The sequence below is a fragment of the Dioscorea cayenensis genome, chromosome 10 (assembly GCF_009730915.1).
Source record: "Dioscorea cayenensis subsp. rotundata cultivar TDr96_F1 chromosome 10, TDr96_F1_v2_PseudoChromosome.rev07_lg8_w22 25.fasta, whole genome shotgun sequence".
In the NCBI taxonomy this organism is placed as follows: Eukaryota; Viridiplantae; Streptophyta; class Magnoliopsida; order Dioscoreales; family Dioscoreaceae; genus Dioscorea; species Dioscorea cayenensis.
Genome location: NC_052480.1, coordinates 4,799,080 through 4,823,430, shown reverse-complemented (window position 1 = coordinate 4,823,430; position 24,351 = coordinate 4,799,080). Strand labels below are relative to the sequence as shown.

Below are 24,351 nucleotides of genomic sequence, written 5' to 3'. Positions count from 1 at the left end.
CTATACTAGGAATGAAAACCAATTCCATAAATATTGTCGGTAAAACATTTTAATATGCACATATGGTTTCACAAATCATTCCAAATCTAAGCATATGTAACCATAAAAAATAAATACATTAACCGAATAATTAAATCACATATACATGTATTTTCACTATTTGCAAATACATATAATTATACAAAATGGATGAATCAATACGATTGTCATGGCACATTGACGGCCTAATAAATATAAATGTATTTCAACATTATATGCAATTAAACATAATAAAATGAAATAATTAAACCATTATTTTCAAAATACTAGCTTTTAAATAATTTTTTCAAAATAATAATAATAATCCAATTATTTAAAATAATAGCCACTACCAACTCACCTGGTCTCCCTTGGGTTTCCAGCTAGACATGAAATTCCTTTGCAAGCTTGAATATTTTATTCCTACAGAATGGGTGTTTGGGTAACAAAATAAAAAAATATTACAAAAATTATTACATATTTTTTTCTTATATAATGAGTGTTTGTTTTGCATAATAAATAATTATTACATAATAAATATAACCGTTGGTAATTAAATTTTGAAAAATAGCCGTTGTAAATATAGTCGTTATAATTATAGCCGTTATCATTTTTTCCTATTTATACACAACATAATTCATTTGCATTATACACATAACTGAAAAAAAAAATTCATAGTTCTAACCATTGTTTCACTATGGATTCCTTAAATCTTTGGAGGAAAAGAAATGAAGAAGATGACCTACTCATGCTCAACAATTGGTCAAAAGAATGTTTAGCTCCTTCCAGCAATGTAGAACATCACACATCCATTCTTACAGGTGATGTTTATGTACAAGAAATTCTTCAAGGTCATAAGGAACGTTGCAAAAGAGAATTTCGTATGGAGCCTTATATATTTCAAGCACTGGTTGATCGTCTAAGAGAAAAATCTCTCCTCTGCAACTCAAAACGGACAACAGTCGAGGAGCAACTAGCAATGTTCATGTACACTCTAGCTCATAATGCTAGTAACAATGATGTGCAAGAGCGATTTCAACATTATGCAGAAATGGTGAGTCGATATTTTAGTAAAGTACTTAAAGCTGTTAATCGACTTGTTCGTGAATATATAGAACCTCCATCGACACTGGCATCACCGGTTATTCAGAATACCCAAAATTTTTTCCCATATTTCAAGGTAGGCAAATCTATATATTATGAAGTTTATTGTGAATTTTTTTTCGTCTTATAAATGTTTATATGTTTGTTTATTTTTTAGGATTATGTTGGTGCTATTGATGGAACACATATTCTAATCACGATTTCTTTGGATAAGTAAGATCCTTATAGAAACAGGAAGCAAACATTATCACAGAATGTTATGGTTGCATGTGATTTTGATCTTCGTTTTGTATATGTACAAGCTGGTTAGGAAGGTTCTGCTTCCAACGCTAGGATTCTCCAACGTTCGATTGAACAAGGTTTTGAAGTCCCACGGGGTAAATATTATCTAATAGACGCAGGATATGCTAATACCCAGAATTTTATTGTTTCATATAGAGGTGTCCGGTACCATTTGCAAGAGCAAGGTCGAGCGCAAACTAGACCTGACAATTATAAAAAACTATTTAATTTGCGACATGTGTCATTACGGAATCATGTTGAACGCATCATCGGCATTTTGAAGATGAGGTTTCCAATCCTTAAAGTAGCAACTTTCCACCCAATAGACTCTCAAACTGATATAGTGGTTGCTGGTTGTATGTTGCATAACTTCATCCGTATACATAATGGTACAGATGCTGTTGAGGATTTCGATAATGAAGCCGAAGAAACTATTGTTCCTAATGGAGATGAGTCATACGGAGAGGATGTTGATACCATGAACTCTGAGCGAACTGCAGGTGCTCGTAAAAGAGATGAAATAGCAATGCAAATGTGGAATGATTATTGTAGCTACCGCCGAGCCTAACCATAGGTGTGTGACAATCATAAAATTGTTTCTTATCCATTGTATCGCAGAGTACTTTTGGATGAATGAATCTTGGGTCTTGTTCGAAACCATTGCCTATACTGAAATAGCATTATAGAGTATATTACAAGACAAAAGGATACTTATTAACAAATTCATGCCAAAAAAAAAAAAGACCTACAATCAAAATTACACATAATGAAAGATCCCCATAACAACTTTAACAAGTTCAAGATTACATGTTCATAATCAAAACAAGTTCATGGGAAAAAAATTGTGCTTATGAAAACATTCAAGTTTAGGATAACAAGTTCATAATCATCTTCTACTCAATTTTAGAGAACATCGTTTTGAGCCATGGCACTTTATGATTTTCCTGAAGACATAAGAAGAGTTCACGATAACTCTTATCTTTAATGAAAATTTGGGTAGCTTTGAACATTTCTTCTTCAGTGAAAATGCCACTCATTTCATTAAACACCTTCATGCAATCTTCTATTGTGTGTTTTTCCACTACTTGAGTGCCCTTGAGAACTTCAAGATATTCTTTGTTCTCGCACTCTCGAATTGCAATGTATTTATCCATATTGAATGATGAATCTTGCAGCTTTTTCCCTTTTCGCTCCCTTTTTCTTCTGTGTCCATCTTGATCTCTTAGTTCCCGTAGAATTTCATTGCTTGAACTTTGAGTGTGAGGATTCCATGGTTGAGAACTAGGCGGTTCCACTTGCATGATATCATCATCCTCAGTCTCGTGTGTAGGTGATTGTTGCCTTGAATCATTTGGAGTAAAAACACTTGGAGTTGGGGTGTGCACTGGTGATTGGGAGATATCTTCATAATCTTCTATACCACGAGATCGTTTGCCTTCAGCATATCTCCCTACATTTTAAATATATAATTTGTTAGTGAAGTACATGTTTATAAATGTAAAATATTAGAAAATATATGCTTACCCTCATAAACCTCATGTAATGCCATAAAATATGGAAACGGTCTAGTATGCCACTTCCTTGCATCTCTATTCCTCTGTTTGATTTTTTTCAAATCAGATAGTTGTAATTAATGAAACCAGTTATTATGTATGTACATACCTCTAGTAGTGGTGCCCAAACATCATCAGGAGCGGGCACAATATGTCTTTCATAATCCCATCCGAACCCACTTAATTCAGAAAACCCTTTTAGAAGCTTGTAAGTTTTTTTCAACTCTTGCTCTAATGCTTTGACTTGGCTTATGGTGATGCTTGGATTGGAAAACTTGTCATGTCACGTACCATCTTGTTCCATGCTTCTTTGGTCCATCCATTTTGTGAACGGTACGTAGGAGTATTATACTTACCTAATAACTTTAGTAGGTGAGCCTTGTGAATTTCATTCCACTTTGCCCTAGCTTCATGTCTTCAGTCACTTGCCACACCTTCACTTGCCATAAGCACTGTAAAATATAATGGTTAGTACTCAGTTTTTTGGTAGAAACCATCACACATATATAATTGAATTTGTATTACATTTTGGGAAGAATTTGGGTGGTCCCTGCATGTTACTGGAAATTAAATATATTTTGAAAATTACAAAACTGCAAGTCTTTAGAAAGCCAACATGACTGACATAATTTATTTACCATAGAAGTAAGGTTGACCTATTAAATATGCATTACAAGCTGGGTAAAATTAACTTACAAAGGATCTATTAAAGGAGCTAAACTCGAGGAATCAGTTGAAGAAGATGGAAAGAAGTGATCAAAGAGCTGATGCTTAAGCCGACAAACCTACTGAGTATGATATCATCAGTTGCACATTGCAAAATCATAATCAATAGAACAATCAAGCAGTTGAATCATGAAAATTATAAAAAGTTAAATGTTAAGATTGCACAAATGGTTGCCAGTTTAAATAATATTAGAAGCAGAGTAGTTCATAATGAAAAGCATAAAAGCAATTTAAAAAACAAACAAGAAAAAGAAAAAGTTAAGGGAAGCAACATAGTACACAATTAATTGCTAGACTGTCTTCAAGTTGCAATTAACCGTTTGTCTCTATCTTACAATTATCTGAAACTCTTTTAAAGCTACATAGGGCCATGCATTATTGACATTGGGAGGCCATAACATTATAATTTAATCATTCTTTAAACTTAAGCAGCAAAAACAAAATTGACAATCTCTTGATATAGTATTGGAGACTGATATTCATAGGTGTTTGATATTAATTAAACTAAAAGAAGTGAGTATGGAGAAAATAGGATGGGAGATCTTGTTTGAAATGTGAGTGGCAATGGGTATGCCAGTCTTCAATATCATGGCTTCTTAACATTCTATCCCACTAGTTGCAATATCAACTAGAACCTTAGCAGTGAATCATCTATGCAAATAAAGTATTACGATTAAGCACAATTACTTTAAGGAGAGCAGAAATTCTGTCTGAATATAATATCAGTCAAATGAACTAGACAACCTTTTCTCCATTAACTAGATCCTCAAATAATGATTGTTTAACACAACTATGAATATCCTTAAGCATTGAGAAGACAACACCTCAGAACAATAGCATTGAGATAAGCAAGATCCTGAAAAAAAATCTCAATAAGAACGGACAAGCAATAACCAAAACTGTATAGTACCCATGGTGTATCAATGGCAGAATAGTCGATAGATGAAATGTGACCCATCAAAAACCAAATTGAATAAAACTACATGCTATTTCCAACAAAATAGGCAAAGATTTCAACTTTGAACAGGTTTGTCACTATTCATGATAACTAGGACAACAGAAATGCTCTGCATTGATTCACTTAATTTCGAATGAAATCCAGACACAAATGGACACAAATAGAGATCATACACCAGTTTGGTCTAACAACATAATTAAGAATACTCATTGAACAGAATGAATCTATGCTTTTGAAGTGAGTCATATATATGTCAAAGAGCATTGAGAGGATATTTAAGCAAGTGGCACAACTAATGAAAGTTTAGGTGTTGCATATACTAACAAAAAACCTGCAGAAACATTCCATTCACCATATTGTTGTCAGACCACTACTTTAATAACTGACAAACATTCCATTATGTTCATCTTTGCAGTATTTTTTAATGATTTTTTTCCATTCATTTTAGCTTCTAAATAAGAAGAGGATTTCCATTAACAAGCACTTTTATTCCTTTAAGCATCTAACCGAGAAAACAAAATCATTTATATTGGATTACATAAAGTTATTATTTATTAAAAAAAACAGTTTTTCATTAGAAAAATTACAAAGTTACAAACCATGTTCTTACAATCAGATTCTTTTTTTTTCACCAAAAAGCTCTACATTATTTTTACAAAAGGCATTAATTTTCATAATTAAAACATCACCAAACTTTTTCATTTCATTAACGAAAAAGAAGCCCTTCAGATTAATAAAAGCCTAACAAAACTTGCAGCGCCTGCAACGCCACCAATCAAATTCCCTCAAATACCACCTCTTTAAAAACCCAAATAAAAAGCTCTCATAGACAAGCCCCTCGATAAGCTTAAGCCCTACACCTCAAACACAACAACACCAAACCTAATCAGCAAGAAACCAGGCATCATCAGAGGTGCGCCGTCACCATATTCCATTCACCATAATCTATGCTTTAGAAACGAGTTTAGTTTCCTCAATTCAGGAGTCCATAAATTTGCTCCGAATGGGAAAACATTCACCCTCGGAAGAATGAAAGTATTCTATTGATCTTCATAGAAAACAATCCAAAACCACAACGACACCAAAACAATTCAAGAAAAAAAATCAAACCTTTCTGAATGAAATCAAGATCAAACATTTTTCTGAATAAAATCACAAATCTTGGATCAAACGCTATTGCAAGGAACCATTAGAACCCGCAAATTCAACAAAACCTATCACAGAGATCCAACTTTTATACATCAAATCCTTTGAAATGAAAGCATGACCATTAAACAGAGAAGAAAGAAACAAATCTGAAAGTGAAAGCTCAGCATACCTCTCCGGTTTCGCCGCTGCGTGAAGGATGAAAAGAGGTGGAACAAGAAACTTGCAACACCAGCCCTTTTATAGACTCCGAGAGTCGGTGCCCCAGATCAAACCCTAAACCTTGTTATCATGGCTTCAGGCGTCGGCGTTGCCGCTCATCGGCCGGCGACACGGCTGTCAGAGGTGGGAGGGTGCTTTGGGTGTTCCACTCCGGCAACGGCTTCAAGCTTCTGGCGTGACAGTCGGCAACACAGCAAATTGAGGCTCGGTTTTGATCTTTGATTTTTTGAGAAGAAAGGAGTTCATGCGAAGGAGAGGGGGCGAATGAGAGGGGTCACGACTTTCATAAGAAAAAAATATTCCAGTTCCACTGGAATATTTTTTTCTGGCAGAATCCCCACATTATGCCATATTTTTGGGGTGTAAATTAGGTACCCAAACGACCATTATGCCATAAATCCATGAAAATATTTTTTTTTCTGCCATAATGTACGGATTATGTAGGATTTTTGGGTAATTCAAGCAGGGCCTTAGGTCCTTATTCTTTTCACTTGGGGTTTCTCAACAAAGATTGCTCTGTAGAAAAATCTTACTGCAACTATAGTAATATCCTGAATATATTTTCCAACAGGTATCCACAGGTTCAAGGTATTACAGAAAGACAACGACCAAAATAAAAATCAGCCATAACATTGTGACCATATGAAAAATTTACCCTACTTTAATGGTTTTTATAATTATTATTGTTTGAAAAAAGTATTAACTTTTTCAAAAGTTAAAATAAGAGTTTATGTACACACATTCTTCCAATGTATATATATATATATATACACGACCAAGTTTAGTTATGATATATACATAACAAGAGATGTGAAGACAAGCAGGAGTCATTTTCAGTTACCACAGTTTTTCTTGACCATTCCCATCCACACAAATTATGTCATAGTTCAAACCACCCTCTATTCAAAGAAGATCTAAACATTCATGCACTTAATTATTAAAAGATCTTCAAACCATTCTCAGCAAGAGTCCTTATATTTCAGTACTACTACAGAGGTGACTGCTCTATCGTTTCTCTCATGCTCTCTATTTTTAGTCCCTTGTCCTCACTTTCCATAGCAAGAGGGACAAGTATCTCCACCGACATGGGCGGAGATCACCGCTGCAGTTCGTCAAAACATGAGCCATCTCCTTTAGTTGATGGTCTTGTCCTGGCGAGACTAAAAGAAACTACTTCGGATTTTGTATTCATAGATCCTGATGCTAATTAAATCTCATGCTAAAATTCGATTATGATCTAATACTCCCTTTATGGTAAGTTCTTTGGTAAGTCTTATACACTTGAGCTCATTAAAACGAACCTATAATTTAAATGGGGGGCTTTTGGAGTGGTTCATGTTTTTGATTTAACGAATGGTTATCTCTTGATTCATTGTGAGAACCATGACATCATGCAGAGAATCCTCTTGATGGTCCGTGGACCATCAATGGAGTTATCCTGCAACTAGCCCCTTGGCATTCATACTTTGAACCTTCTTTGGCTAAATTATCCACTATTGCCATATGAATTCAATTATATAACCTCCCGTTTGATTTTTAGGATGGAGAATCGTTGGAAACTATTGCCTCTCAATTTGGTCGTCTACTCAAAGTTGATGAGTTCACTACATCTTTATCCCGATCGAGAGATGCTTAGGTTTGTGTCGAGATTGACCTAGCCAAACCCTTAAAGCGTGGTCTCTGGATCGGTGATGAAGAGCATTAAGGCCTTTGTTGTTGTGCCCTACGAGAAGTTACCAACATTATGCTATCTGTATGGCTCGGTCGGACACAGGACGAATATTTACAATCGGAGTGTATCATATGACCAGATTCATCCTTTCCACCCTCCCAGTCTGGTCTTGGTAATCGGAGGAAGATGGAGGTCAGGAATGGTCTGGGAATCGCTGGTATAGTCAAGGAGGCATGTATTTCTTCTAGTGTTTCGGTCAGGTAGGCGATGACCTGAATTCAAAACTCCCCTTGATTAATACTTCAGAGATTGACTACGGGCTGTAGATGCTTGTCACGAGGTGTGGCATGGCCAAGCTAGAGGTTGCGGCGGTACAGGAGAAGGGACCTCATGTGCATCATGTGCGCCCAGCGAGCCGCCAGTTGAGATGAGCGCCTTGCATGGTTCCCAGAATACTATTACATGTACGCCATGTGGAGGGCCTAGAACACATGGTCGGGGAGGCCATGTTGGTACTAGCACTCTCTACAGTGTATCTCTGACCACTGATAGGCTTCAGCCCAGAGACAATCTTCCAGTTTCCAAGATCGTGCCTAACTTGATTGATCTCTTCCATCCATCCAATGGCTCCTAATTAATGATCACATCGGCTTTATCAATGGGGGTCTTCCCAATAAGCCATCTGATCACGTACCTGGGTTTGATCCATCCCATCATAACTTTAACAACTCTAATCTTGTGAAGAAAGGCAAGGCAATCATATTCGACTCCCCCCTCCCATTATCATCTCTTCTACTAATCTTCGTTCACTACAAGATGGAGAAACCTCATAGGACTCACATATGATACTAGTTGATAAAGTAGAAAGATGCCCTTCGACTATCCTCATCCTCTTTGAACTCCAGCAACCAAGAAATGAGCGAGTATGAGGATGATGAAGATGGTATCTTGGAGGATGAAGAGTTGGATGATACTATGACCATGGACCAAATACAGCAAGGTTTGCGGTGAGAGGTGCTTGTCCGCAAGAATACTTATGCTCCGGTAGCTTCCCTCAAGAAGGAAAGGATAGATCCAAGTGATGATGGAACTAGTTCTTATTTCTGCAATCCCATTTTCATCTTCTCAGTTCCTTGCTTTTCTTATGGAAGTTTTTCTTCTATTTACTTTATTATCTTTGGTTTTTCATGAATCTCACATCCATTATTTGTTGAAATTGCAGAGGTATCTCCGGCCGGGATACTTCCACTTGTGTTTTTCTATTATTTAAGAAGTACAAGCCTAAGGTGCTCTGTTTCGTGGAAACACGAGCAGACAATAATAGACTCTTGGTTTTGTGCTAAACTAGGTAAGGACTAGAAATGGGTGGCGATTATGGCTAATGGTTTTTTAGGTGGCATTATCTCCTTGTAGAGAAAACAAATTGGTAGAATTACTCCGGTTGTCATCTCCAGCCATGCATTGCACATGGTAATCTCTTATGGTAATAATGTTGATTGAGTTCTTTCAATTATATATAATGCCACACTTATTCAGGGACAGAGAATGCTTTGGCAAGAATTCTCTGGTATGACTTCTCTTAACCTTGCTTGGGTTATCACTGGAGACTTTAATTCTATTACTTCTGTCAATAAGCATAAAGAAGGTTCGTATGGTTATTACTCTCGTAAATCTCTATTTTTTGCACTTCATTGTTTTAAATGATATGTTGGATGTTGGGTATGTTGGTTTCTGATTTTACCTGGTGCTACAATCAATCTGGTTTAGCTCGTCACTGGGCAAGATTAGATCGTTGCCTGGTTAATACGAACTGGACTACCAATTTTGATTCTTATGTGGTTAAACATCTTCTCAAGACTTTTTTGAACCATTCTCCTCTTCTTCTTACCGCTGTCCCTTACAGTTTTTGTAAAAATAAAACTTTTAGATTCGATAATTACTACTTGATTACATTAATTATCATGTTGTAGTTAGAGAAGTCTAGAATTTTTAACCACATTCTAATCCTATGCATGCTTTTCCATCATTTGCTTTCTCGTACCAAAGCTAATCCCATTGCTTGGCGAACCAAAGTTCATTATTATTATTATTATTATTATTATTATTATTTTTATTTTTATTTTTATTTTGCTTGCATTTTTGTATAGGTTCCATTTGATTTGAATAAAGAAACGCCCACTCTAGGAGCTAGTATGGAGGTGGGCTCCGTGGTTTTCTAGTTTGGGGAGTCAGGCTTGAAGGAACCCTTTCCCACTCTTTGCACCTTAAAAATCATGAAAAATATAAGTAGAGGAGTATATAAATATTAAATAAATAATAATTTTTATGCATATATATATATATACAAATATTATAAAATAATGAAAATTAAATTGTAAGTCATATTTATATTAACGTAGAGAGATTATCAGAGTGAAATTAGAATATAAAAATTTATATAGAAGAAAACTAAAATGTTTGATATGAAGCCATAATAATAATAATGATAATTTTAACTATACCAGCTCTTATGGTTGTAAAATGGTTTCTTATGATATAGATGTGTTTTCTCCAGCATCTAATGATTTTTATTTTTATTATTTTTTTAAAAAACATCTAAAATTTAAATATAATGATGTTGGGATTTAATATAGATTATAAATAACAATGAATAATATAGACACTATGATAAACACTTGTCATATTGTTGGAATTGAGTTAAATAATAAAGAAAAAAATGTGATTATATGAGGTATAATATTTTTTTAACTTAATATTCATTGATTTTTTTAAACAAATATTTTTTATAAAAAAATTTTGACTTATGATTTCTTTAATATTTTTTTCACTGGTTTTAGAATTTAGAAATAGACTTGCAATTGAATTAAATCCATTTCAAAATTAGATTTTAAAACCAATATTGATTTTAAACAAAATTTTTGTAATATGTTTTAAAATATAATTAATTTTTATATTTGAAAACATATTAATCTATTTTTTATCCATTATATTTTTATATAAAAATTAACATAATAATTTTATTTCATTACTCTATACACCAAATTACAGCTTGTTCAACAAAAGCTTTCTTTCAAATCCTGTAGAGTTGTTGGTATAAGAGGCTGTCAAACAATTTAAGTAAATAATTTGTAATACCATACTATATGGCTTTGTTTGGTTAGGGGAGGGAGGAGGGGTGAGGGGGTGTGGGTGTTGTTTGGCTGAGGGAGTGAAGGGGAATGAGAGGGGGTGAGGAGGGGTGCCTCACCCCTCCTCATCCCTCATAATCCACTCCCCCAAATTGGGTCTTTTGGGGGAGTGGATGTTTATTATTTTTTTTATTTTTTTTTAAATAATGCAAAATACCATTAATGCCCTTCACCTATATGTAGAATTCCTATTATATCCTAGTGATTGTTTGTTTGGGATTGTGAATATGATTATCATGAGCATAATTTTTGTTAAATATGAAAAAAATAGGGTATGCTTTTCCAAGTATGTTTTTCACAATTTTAAGTTTATGAAAAAAATATGACAAAAAAATAGGAGTATGTTTGAATGATCATTGGGTGTTCACATTTTTAACCAATATTTATCAATTATAATCAAGATGTTATGACTCCTCATAATTTTTTTTTCGAATAAATATTTTTCTCTAATTATTGTGTGTGTGTTTTATAATGTTTATCATATATTATATATTGTGTTATTATTATTATTCTACAATTGATTATTATATATATATTATTACCTATTTTTATTAGTACAAGGGCAAAATAGTCAAATACACATTACACTCTTTTTCTCTCCTCCCCACTCCTCTTTTCAACTAAAAAAAAATAAATAAATAAACTACTCCTCCACACTCCTCCATGAACCAAACACAATATTTTCTCAAACCCTCCATACTCCTCCCCCCTCCCTCACTCTTCCTCACTCCCCCTCCTCCCCCCTCCCCCTCTGAACCAAACAGTGGGATAGAGTTTTTACTAGACATACATCATTAGGAGTAGGACACAATAAATCATTTACGAAATAATATAAGGAAAAAAAATGACAGATATTATAAGGACTCATGCATGTATATCAATAATATCATGTTAATAATAAGTACCTATTATAACAAAAGATATAAGATATATTCATGTATCACATGGTTGATAAGGTCCACTAGAGCATGATGTACATCCATGTTGTGTGAAATGGAAGAAGAAAGAAGACGTCTCCTATAAAGACGAGAACTCATCCACTTAAAACCATTCTTGTTATACACAAAATGAAGACATTGCATGTGCCATCCACCAAAATACAAATGATATGTTGCCATTTAATTAAACCATGGGGAAAGAAATAATAGCAATTCTTGGTCAAATCTATATATCAAATAGAGGGTGGGCAAGAATGCATATTTTAATGTTTTATCTTCTAGGCGAATTATGAAGTTATCTTGATATATCTTTTCAATCTTTAATGTTTTTATCTTCTAGGCAAATAATCACCTACAAATTGCTTATTCTTTTTTTACTAATCATATCCAAGGATAGCATATGAGTAATAAATGAAAATGTCTCTATTTATATAAAATATATTTTTCAACATATATATATATATATATATATGCAATTTTAAATTTTTAATATTTAAATAACTATGAAGTTCAGATAATATATATATATTTTTTTCCTATATTTTATTTTTCCTATATAAATCTCTAAAATGTAGGTGATTATTAAAAATTTAAATTTATACGAGAATAAAATTAAATTTATGGGCTCTTGGAAACAAAACGAATTTTAACAAATATAGTGTCTAAAATGCATAATAATTCAAAATAAGATAATATTGAAGGAAAAACAATTATATAACAATATCATGAAATAATAAAGGAAATGAAAAGTACAAGGATTTCAAAAAATTACTTCACTGATGAGTATTTAATTTCAAAGAAAAAGGATTTCTTCTTTTTTTTTTTTCTTGGAAAATTAGTATTAAAATTAACTCATTTTATACAGAAATATGTGGTGTTTTTTTTTTAAACTATTAGAGGAACCAAATCAATGGGGAAGATGCACTACATAATGTAAGGAGAAAATTTCATGGCTCATTTATAAATGTCCTCATTTATCTAATATGTGAATTTTTTAAAAAATAATTTTTGATAAGAGATATCATGCTAAATGCACTTATTTATGGTATGGCTCTATATAGCCTCATACTAGATGTGCCAATTTAAACTATGTTCGCTTTTTTATTATTATTAATTCCTCTAAGAAAGATCATTTAAATGCCCTCATTTTGTTTTTAAGGACTCATACAAATTATGCTATTTTGTAAAATATTCACTATGTTTTGAAATTATTAAATTATCCTAACAGCTATCATATGAAAATACATTTATTTGTGATTTGGGCCCATAATGTCTTGATTTGGGTGTCTATACAATTTTTTAAATTATTAATTTTTATTGACGGGTATGTTAGCTTTATTACTATATTAGAATTTCTCTCAATATGTATTTTATAGTATCATTATTTTGTTATTAAAAATCAAATATTAGGTTAGATGTAGCTAAAATAACAAATTATTGGGACTATAACTCTAATGTTTAATGAAATAATGGTCTATCCGTAGTGGTTCTTTTTTATAAATTCAATAATTTAATTAGTTTTATTTAAAAAAACACTCTAAACATTGTTTATCTCCAAAATATTAATAACAATTCTAAAATATAAAATATTTATATAAATATTTTTTTAAAAATTTCAAAATATTTAACGTAAAATAGTAATTTAATTAATAAATATTTAAAACGGTATTTTTTGTGTTTATATTTATATTTATTTATGTTATTAAATGATTTTTAAATATATCACAATGAGTTATATACCAGACAAGGATTTATGTTCTAGTTTATTTATCATAATAAAGCTTTGGTATTTATCTTATATTCATCTTAACAATAAAATATTATATAAACATCAAAACTTTATATATATATATACACACACACACACTCAACGCTGGATCAATTATGCTCTAATTTTTACCTTCTTAATAATAAAAAATTATAGATATACACAAAATTAAAGTTTCAATTTATAAATATATTAAAAAGAAAACTAAAGCTTGATAATCCAATTTGATCCAATCATTATTCTCGATGAGGTGGTCTATCCTCCATATCATTTTTGGTTGGTTACATCCAAAAATTATTCCATTGCTTTCTCTCGTTCCTATTTGGTAGAGCCTTTGAATGTTATGTCAACTTCCCTTTTAATTTCTACTATCATATTGGGTTCTAAATCCATTGGTTCTTCTTCTGCTATTATGAAATTGGTTCTTTTTATCCTATTTGCCCTTCTTCCATTATTAACTTGCCTTCATATTTCTGTCGTCCTTCTTCAATGTTCTATTTTATTGCTAATTTTGCAGAGAGCTCTTCTGCCTAGCTTGTCTTGTAATTGTCTTGTACCAAACTTTTGATATATATTGCACTTGTCTAACAAGGCCTCGAAACATATTGATGCGTTTTGGTTCTTAGTGATCAACCTTAGGTAAGACAAAATGGAATAATATTAATATTATACATATATAGATACATACCTTTGAAGATTCGCCTTGTTAAACAATCAATAAAACAGCCACATGCATATAAAACATTTAAAATTTTATTTGTTTGCTCATATTAATCATAATCCCTATAATTATTAAAAACTTTTATAGATATATAGTGTTATATATATATATATATAGTTTGTAAATTAAAGTGGGTTTTCTCGAACATCTAACGATTTTTATTATTTTTTAAAACCATCTAAAATTCAAATATAATGATGTTGGTATTTAGTATAGATTATAAATAACCATAAATGACATAAAAATTATGATGAACACTTGTTATGTTGTTTGAATTGATTTAAATAATAATGTTTTACTGAAAAAAAAGTGATTCTCGTGAGGTATAATGAATTATTTTTTAATTTAATATTCATTGATTGTTTTAAAAATATTTTCTTCAAATTTTGACTTATAATTCATATAATTTTTTTTTATTATCCTATTCATGTATGACATTAGCTCAGCATATTTCTTAATATTTTGTTTTCTTATATTTTGGAAATAATTGCATAGCACATGGTTTATATGGTTTTCATGTAATATTTATTTTAAGTAAATTTTAACACATGATATCAAACTTCTGCCCGTGTAAAACTCCAATTATAATTCATTCCTAAAGAGAATTTAAATTTGTGATATTAAGAGAAAAGGTTTCATTGTTATTTCTCTTTATCTAGATTTGTTCTTTGATTAATGTATATGTTTGCAATAAAATATAATAAAGCAAAAGGTTATAATATTAAGATGAAGACAATCATATACAGATATTTTGAAATATCAGAGCAAATAAAAAATATTTCCAAATTAATAATAATTGGAAAGGATTGTCTACATAGAAGATCAATTTTTTTAAAATATTATATTTATCACTTATAATTTAAAAAGATTTTCGTAAGTTTCATTCCATTTTTTTTAGTCACTTCCGGATTCGGATTTAGTGATAACACCTGTCACATGTGAGTTAATTCTTTCAACAAAAATTCGAACCCTTACCACTCTACACGCCACACCGGAGATTTATTTGATGTCACTAACCACTTAAACCAAATGGCTTTGGCAGTTTCATCCATTCTAATTGAAGTAATTTATTTTACAATATTTTTAATCACTTTAGAAGGCTATTGCTTTATTATCTTGTAGGTTTGAGTATGGGTCTTTTGTGGGAGAAGGCTTATTCTTCACTTTCGAGGGTTGCATATAAGATAGTTTTATCATTATGAAATTATAATATTTGATATATCATTTTAAGTGCATGTGACAGTATTTCATTCGTCGTTGTGTTAGCTCACCCAATATGGTAATTTTTTAGGAGATCACTAAGCCATGATAATTGGTGTACCTCTATATCTGTATATCCTTAATTATGTACCTTTGACACCTCTCAAGTGGCCTGTGCTTGTTGTCATTTGTTAATAATAATAATAATAATAATAATAATAATAATAGTGCAAAGTATGATATTTACTAATTTTTAATGTGCTAATTGGTACGATATAGGTTAGTTTTCTCAAATATTAATTTCTGTTAACTGATATTATGTTAAATGCAATCATCTGTTTAATATGGGCTCATAATAATATTTGTGCTAATATTTAACCTTTGGATAGTTTTTTTTAACTATTATTTATTAGTGACCAATATGTTGGCTCATATCTATACATGCTATCTATGCATATTATTAAAGCAGATGTATAATCTATTTCAAGAGCATTTTAAGAAATAATTTTAAATTTTTTTAACAGTTAAATTTTTATTTATATTACTTATAATATTAATAATTAAAAAACATTAACTACACCTAATTATTTATGCATTAAATGTCCATAAGACCTTTTGAAATCCAAAGTATACAATAGTTCATGGTAGAAATTGTTTAATTATATATATATTTTTATATATATGATATTGCCTCAAAACTCCTCACAAAATTTTAAAAACTCCAATACAAAGCCGGGGAAAATGCCTAGTTACAATAGAAGTATACGTATAAATTGCTCTGAGAATGATTCAAGAAACAATTTTAATATTTTTATTTATATTTTAATAACTTTAATTGCATAATAAACATTGATTTTATCATCATGGTCAGTTTTATATTAAATATTTAAAAAGATCTTCTAATGAAAACGGATGGGAATCTCATTGAAGAGGGTTTTATGGAAGATTTTTAAATTTTTTATATAGTTAAAATGACATTGTTTTGACCATGGCCATTAAATCAGTTTTATATTAAAAATTTAATAAAGATAAACAAATGGTAATCTGATTTTTTTTTTGAAGAATAACTTTTAAATATTTTTATTATATTTAAATTTGTATATATATATATATATTGCATGTATTTAAAGTGGCATATTGATTTGATCATGGCCATTAGATTGGTTTTATATTAAAAAAATTTTAATGTGATAAACGAATGGTAATATGATTGGAGAATAAATTTAAATATTTTTTATTATATTTAAATTTTTATTTATATTAGATATGATGATATTAATAATTGAAGATTTCAATTGCATAATAGCCATTGATTTCATCATGGTCATCAATTTTAATTACATAATAATAGGCAATGATTTCATTATGACCATTTAAATCGGTTTTAGATCAAATACTTAATAGGATCTTCTAATGGAAACGGATGGTAATCACATTAGAAATGGTTTTAAGGAAGATTTTTTTGATTTTTTTTTTCATGTATTTAAAGTGCATTTCATTTGATCATGGCCATTAAATCGGTTTTATATTAAAAATTTAATAGAGATAAATGAATGGTAATCTAATTGGAGAATAATTATAAATATTTTTTATTATATTTAAATTTTTATTTATATTAAATATGGTATTAATATTTGGTAATTATTATTGCATAATAGCCATTGACTTTCATCATCACCATCGATTTAAATTGCATAATAGGCATTGATTTCATAATGGGCATTAAATCGGTTTAATATTAAATATTAAATAGGATCTTCTAATGGAAATGAATGATAATATGAGGGTTTTAAGAAAGATTTTCAATTTTTTTCATCATCATGGTCGGTTTTATATTAAATGATTTCATCATAAGTCGGTTTTGTATTAAACATTTAAAAATATCTTCTAATGAAAATAGATGGTAATCTCATTGGAGAGGGTTTTATGGAAGATTTTAAAAAAAAAATTCATGCATTTAAAAGAGGCATTGATTTGATCTATAGTCATTAAATCGATTTTATATTAAAAATTTGATAAAGATAAATGAATAGTAGTCTGATTTTCTGATTAGAGAATAAATTTAAATTTTTATTATATTTAAAATTTGTATTTATATTATTTTTTGCATGTGTTTAAAGTGGCATTGATTTAATCATGCCCATTAGATCGGTTTTATATTAAAAATTTAATATGATAAATGAATGGCAATGAAATTATAACAATGTGGGAATTTAAATTTTTATTTAAAATAAATAAATAAAATGTGTTGAAATAAATTGAGATAAAAGTCTTGGTGTCTGGATATTTGCCAGAAAAAATCATTCTGAGTTAATCCATATTTGATGAGATTTTATATAATACTAATTAAACAATTACTTTCAGATGTCATTAAAAGATATTTATTTTTGGCTTGCTAATTTGCTAGTATAGAAGTATCTGAGAAGGGATGCAATAGTAACAGTGGAATAAAAAATAAAAAGTAGAGTCATGGCCCAAATCATCTTCACATTTAAATCTGATCATTTTGGATTAATAAAAAAAAAATCCCTCTGTTATGTAAATTGAACTCTCCAATCCTACTTCTCTTGGTGTTGTGAAAAAAACTAAAATTATAAATTTACTATGTTGCCCTCCATAAGTATGCAGTATTCACAATAATAGTGGAAATAAAAAATTATCTATTGTGATTATTTTTCCTCTATATTGCACGGGTATAACTTTAGTTTGTGTTATATCATAAACCAATGTATACATAATTAATTGTTTGAATTTATAGTTAAATTTTATTTATTTAACTTTTAAATTCATATATTTTTATAATTTGAATTCAATTTGGACGAGTCCAACTTTTACAGACTAGTCTAGATTTGGACTCAAAATTTTAAAAATAAATATGATTGAAAAAATATTAAATTTTTATCCATAGATTCAAACAAGATACTCATCCATCCATATGTATAACTATAAAACCATACATAAAAAGTTTTAGTAATTATCAAATTAATATTTACGGACTAGTCTAGATTTGGACTCAAAATTTTAAAAATAAATATAATTGAAAAAATATTAAATTTAACTTTTAAAACATATGAAATTTATCCATAGATTAAAACACGATACCCATCCATCCATATGTTTTTAGTAATTATCAAATTAATATTTACATTTACCTTTAAAAAAATTAAGCTAAATTTTTTCGTATTATCTGAATAAAAATTATCATTACCAGAAATACTTTAAAAAAATTTAAATAAAATTCTACTTTTATAACATATTTTATAATAGTATAGTGAAGGCTTAATTACATAATGAGTGAAATCAAATTTTAGAAGATATACATGGCATGTGGTTGTTTGATTGAGTGCATGATTTTAGGCGAATCTTCAATTCAAAAATATCTTTCTATCTATATCTCTCTATATATAATATATGGGAAAACATCATCTAGGGACGTCCCTAGATTTCAATTCTAGGGATGTTTTTAAATCTAAGCCGTTGGATCATCATCGATGGTTGATTGATTATATAAACACTGCACACCTTTTTACTGTTCATGATCACTGTACAACACTGTAGAACTTGGTTTCTACTGTTCATAATGATAAGATTAGTGCACAAAACTTATACATAAGATTAGTGCTTTAATTATGAAAAATATTTTAATTAAAAAAATTATTTTTACAATTAAGTTTATGGAGCAAACTATCAAGCCATGTTTCTATTCATATTATATAAGAAAGGGTAAAAAATGGAAGAATTAGAAAAGCTTAATAAAGAAGGTAACGCATTTAATATATATATATATATATATAGGACAAAACCCAAAGAAAACAACAAAGAAAATTAAAGGGCCAGAAACTAGAGAAAACAGAGAGAAAGAAGACACAGAGCAGAAAAAGAGAGTTACCTACCCGTACCCTCAAAGATAAAAAAAACATACCCTCATCCATAGGTTACTCGCTTTAAATTATTAAATTAAATTTAAATAATAATAATAATTAATTATACATTACAATACAATTTTTAAAAATATATCTATAAATTTAAAATTACAAGTTGATATATATTTGTTTATCTTAAATTACATAATCATATAAAAATGACGTCTATTTAAAACTCAATGGTAACGCTACCTTTTTTTTATGTTTAACTATCTTGGTTTTTGTTTTAAATTTTTTTTCATATATCTACTATTTATATTTATATTTTTTTTTTTTTGACAAAGTCGACGAGCGACAAAGCAAAGGACAAGCGGGTACGGAGGTGCACCAGTTACGGTGGCTTGAATGACCTCCTGAGGATAATCCCCCCGCCATGCAACCCTGGAGGGGAGAACGAGAGGTAATCCTCACACAGAACTCCCACAGGAGACCCTAAATATGAATTGTAAACTGAGAGGTTCGAACTCGAGACCTCTCACTTACAACCATGGGTAGTTACCATTGGGCTAGGCCAAGGTTCCTACTATTTATATTTTAAATAGTCTCAAATTTTCTAAATGTCTAGTGAGATTTTGAATATAAAAGATATTATAAGTAATTCTCATAAGTTATATCCAATTGATTTTTTTATTAGTATCATGACGTTCTTATAATTTATAGAATAAATTATTATAACATATTTTTTTATTTGTTTTATAATATTTATTTTTTAATTTAATTATGATTATTAATATGTATCTAAAATTCAATTTTGATAATATTATACTTTATCAAATATAAATATAAATATTAAATAAAATTTTAAAAAATATATTAAGATAAAATTTAAAGTATTATTTTCAAATTAATTACTATCAAAATAGATTTTGGGTAAATTGTAGGTAAATATTTAATTTAATAAAAAATTATATGTATATATATATATATACATATGAAAGTAAGGGTACGGGTACGGGTTTTACCCATACCCTCTTCAACGGGTAAGGGTAAAGGTAAGGGTACGGGTAGGGTAGGGGCATACCCTTACCTGACCCGTACTCGCTCAAAAAATAAAGGGTAATATCCTTACCCGTACCCGGTCAAAGAGGGTATTACCCTCCCTCTTTGACCGGGTACGGGTACGGGAATACCCGTCGAGAAAAGTACAAATTGCCATCTCTAGAGCCACTTCGCGTCAGCACGTCCAATTTTTTGATAAATGGAATGGTGTGTCGATATATTTAATTTGCTAAATGGAATTTGTGTACTAAATTTCTCATTTGGTTTATATTGAATCTCTCAATGAAATGCAATAAATTTTGTACTGAATCTGTCAATGAAATGCAACAAAATTTATACTAAATTTCTCAATGAGTTGTACTGAACTTCTCAATGAGCAAATGTTTGAATGTTTGATTCTGCTTCCAATTGTTGAAATGGAATTTATATTGTCCACAAAATGTCTCAATTGGAATTGAAACTATCTACCGGACAAGTTGGTAGATTAGTATTTTAAGCTTCTTTAATTGTAGATTGAATAAAATTTGTCAACTTTACTGTTGCAGGTTAGTATTTACTTGTATTTATTGTGCAGGATTTACAAGCTGGTGTATTACATTTTCTTTTCTAAATTTGCAGGTTTCAACAGCTGTGAGTTAGATGTAAATTTGTAAAACTCCTCATTATTAATGCATATTCTTGCAAATTTTCAGTTCAACAAAGATGATTTACATTGTTTTACTTTTAATGCATATCATTCCAAATTAAAATCAAAATGCATTTTTGTTCCTGCATTTTAGTTTTAACAATGGCTGCAACTTTAAAATTATGATGCGCTAATTGTGCTCACTAAATAAAGCCTTCAACAAAAAATTGAAATGCATCTATCTCCTAGCAAAATTCAAGCAAAAGAACTTCATAGCATGCTCCTTTACTTCGCGAAAATTTTTACCCACAAATTGGTCATGTTAGTTCTGGCGGGATAGTGCTGTGGTGTTTATCATTCAAGCTTTCATGCAATGTAAATACACACCCAGTCAAAATAAAATCAAACACACAAGAGAAAGAAGGCACATGATACGATTAACCAGTTCGGCTCAACATGCCTATGTCGGGTTAATTTTTCAATAAGTCACCCAACTATGACTAATTATCACTTCGGACACCAAACTTCAAAATGTATTAAACTGGTCACCCAACTAATATTGTCTTTCACCAATCAGTCACCCGAGAAATTCAAGCAAATAAAATCCTGTGTGGCAGCCGGAATAGCTGAGTCAGCAACCTTTACAATGTCATCAGTCTAACTTGGCTTGTCCACGTCAGAGAAAGTTGCTAACTCGGCTTAAGACCCTCCACATCATCATCAAGCTTCTTTCTTATTCATCTTCTTCCTAAATTCAGAAGGAAAGAGGCAACGATGTCTTGCGAAGACAGGGTAATAGGCCCTAATTGAACCTGATGTTGCGGATATTTAAGAAACATAAGGTGTAATTTTAGATGCCCTAATCTTGTTTTTTTTCCAACTTCGATTATTAGTTGTTTGTAATATTTAAACCTTTTTTAATGTTGAGTGTTGAATGTTTGTTAGCGTTGCAGATCATCAAGCCAATTTTAGGTTGTTGATAATTGAAATGGTTTATCTCACTAATATGATTAGGTTTTCTAAACATTATCAGCAAGAAAATGGCTTCTATTGACCATGGTTAATTGGAGATAGCCAGGGAAAAAAAACTAGCACATATCGAATCTGCAGAAAATGGCTGCTATTTTGATCAGATCACATAGATATCACAGAACAATTGACATTGATATAAAACAAAAATTGTACTTATTGGATTTGGGTTGTAACATCATACAAAATAACTAGAAATAATATTGAGATCAACCATACCAAAAAAACAGCACTTCATTTACCCATATAATTATAAATGTTTACATCTTTGGATTTGTAAGATGTAGGATGGTTGTATTTACAATAAAGCATTATCAAAATATTTCTGCAAACTGTTTCCAAAATAGAATAATAAACTACAAAACAATTTCTTCAAAACTCATTCCAAAATAGCAGAACGATAGCAGAATGAACTACAAAGTATTGTATGACTATAATTCCAATCCATCAGAAGCTTTTCAGATCCTTCCTCTACTTGAAGCCCCTAGGGAATTCAATTCCTTCTCTTTTCCCAAGCATCTGATTCTTTAATTTTGTCCTCAATCTCCTTATGTCTTCTGGCAGTACCTGGAGCAGAATGTTTGCTTGATGCCTCCTTTGCAGGTTGGTCCATTGGAGGTTGCTTCAACTGAGTAGCAAAATGGGCAGGTCCAGATGAGTAGCAGACTTGAGCAGATTTTCTAGATTGTGGAACATTGCTAGCTATGCATTTACCTCCTCTTATGTTCAATTTTCATCTCCCTGGCCCATCAGTTACTACAACCTGTGATAAAATAAGTAATCAACCATTTAAAATACTACTAAAAAAACTTGGTTTGTCATTTAAAACTAACCTGTGATAGTGGTTCCCCAGCATTCTATGCTTGTAATATGGTCCTTTCTTGTTGAATGACTCCAGTTAAAGTGTCAACCTAGTGTGCTACATAACACAAAATAAATAAATAAATATAGGTGTGACAGAATCCCTTTATATGTTAATATAATTGAACTCACTAACCATTTCAAAATGTTCCTACAAAACATGGGAGTCAATTGCATCCATTGGATCACATTCAGTTACTTCATCTTGCACCTGATGTTATTGCTCAATTCTATTTTCATCAATAACCTAGGAAGCATAGGTGGTATTTAATTGCAAGCATAACCAAATTAAGAACATAAGTTACAACTATATAAATGAGATTTACCTAGTTCCTTTTATGAAATCTTTTGGTGTGTCCTTTAGCACCACACACGTACTGCACTTCATTGACACTCCTTTCTTGGTCACCCATCCATTTGTGAACCCCCTGATCTCCTCACCTACTCCCCTCCTTCTGAGCATAGTTTTTCTCCCTCTCTTCTTATTCAATAGTTTAGGAGGTATCATTGGACCTTGGTCACTCTTTGGCCAACATTTCCTGTCCTGTGTGGGGTTCAATGTGTGTCTATATGTCTCTAGGAATGTACTAACTTTGTAACAATCATCTATATAATTTTCAGGGTTGTCTTTATTATAATAGATGACTGAAATGGCATGGGAGAATGGAATACCTGCTAGTTGCCACTTCCTACATGTGCAACTATCCCCATCGTTGTCAACAATAAATTATCCATCAGGCTTCTAAACTTCATACCTATCTTGAATTGAGGATTCTTCATATCACACTCTTTATTAAATTATGAGTATCTAGCCTTGTTTGATACCAATTCATCTTCATCTGTTGATGAGCAAGAATTCAGCTCATCGGACTTTGCATAATCTGACTAAATATGAGAACCATCTTCATTCTTTGGAGGTTATGTTTCAATGTCCTCATAGGTTCTTCTTCTGATTCATCACTAAGATTATAATTAGAATCTTCTAATTCACTATCTTCTTCATTCCTTTCCCTTTATGACCACCATTAATCAATGTACCTTCCAAATCAAACTCTTTTTCTTCTACATCCTCTGCTTCTACCTCTTTTTCTTCCTCTTCATTGACTACAGGCTCTTCACTAGGTTGCCTCATTACATTGTCCCCAACTTTGGAACAACTAGTCCTAACAGCTTCTTGATCAGAACCATTATCAACCTTAAAGCACACATACACTTCCTTATTGGGGCCAACTGACATGGCCATTGATAGTGCATCTAAGTCATTTTGAATTTCTCTCAACTCCTCATTTCCATTGTTTACGTCTAGCCACCATATTGTACAATCCTGTACATCTAACTTGAGACTCCTAGCCATTGACAGCAACTCAATTTTGAAAATCTAGTCTCCACAATAGTAATCCACATGGCCAATTAACTTC

General features: G+C 30.8%; 2 protein-coding genes and 1 non-coding gene across 3 annotated transcripts; 1 reads left to right on the top strand and 2 right to left on the bottom strand.

Annotated features, from left to right (window-relative positions):
- The first annotated feature begins 715 nt into the window (after window positions 1–715).
- LOC120270218 lies at window positions 716–1,972 on the top strand. The gene is made up of 2 exons (XM_039277247.1): window positions 716–1,198; window positions 1,433–1,972. Exons 1-2 carry the CDS (start codon window positions 716–718, stop codon window positions 1,970–1,972), a joined length of 1,023 nt encoding a protein of 340 aa, XP_039133181.1.
- A 206-nt stretch (window positions 1,973–2,178) lies between these two features.
- Window positions 2,179–6,255, bottom strand: LOC120270869. The gene is made up of 4 exons (XM_039277942.1): window positions 5,960–6,255; window positions 3,067–3,409; window positions 2,929–3,001; window positions 2,179–2,854 (listed from the first exon to the last, which is right to left on the bottom strand). Exons 3-4 carry the CDS (start codon window positions 2,951–2,953, stop codon window positions 2,298–2,300), a joined length of 582 nt encoding a protein of 193 aa, XP_039133876.1. The 5' UTR covers window positions 2,954–3,001; window positions 3,067–3,409; window positions 5,960–6,255; the 3' UTR covers window positions 2,179–2,297.
- Window positions 5,609–5,702, bottom strand: LOC120271398. Its single transcript, XR_005540008.1, has one exon. It is a non-coding gene; the product is annotated as a small nucleolar RNA Z159/U59 (small nucleolar RNA).
- Window positions 6,256–24,351: the final 18,096 nt, after the last annotated feature.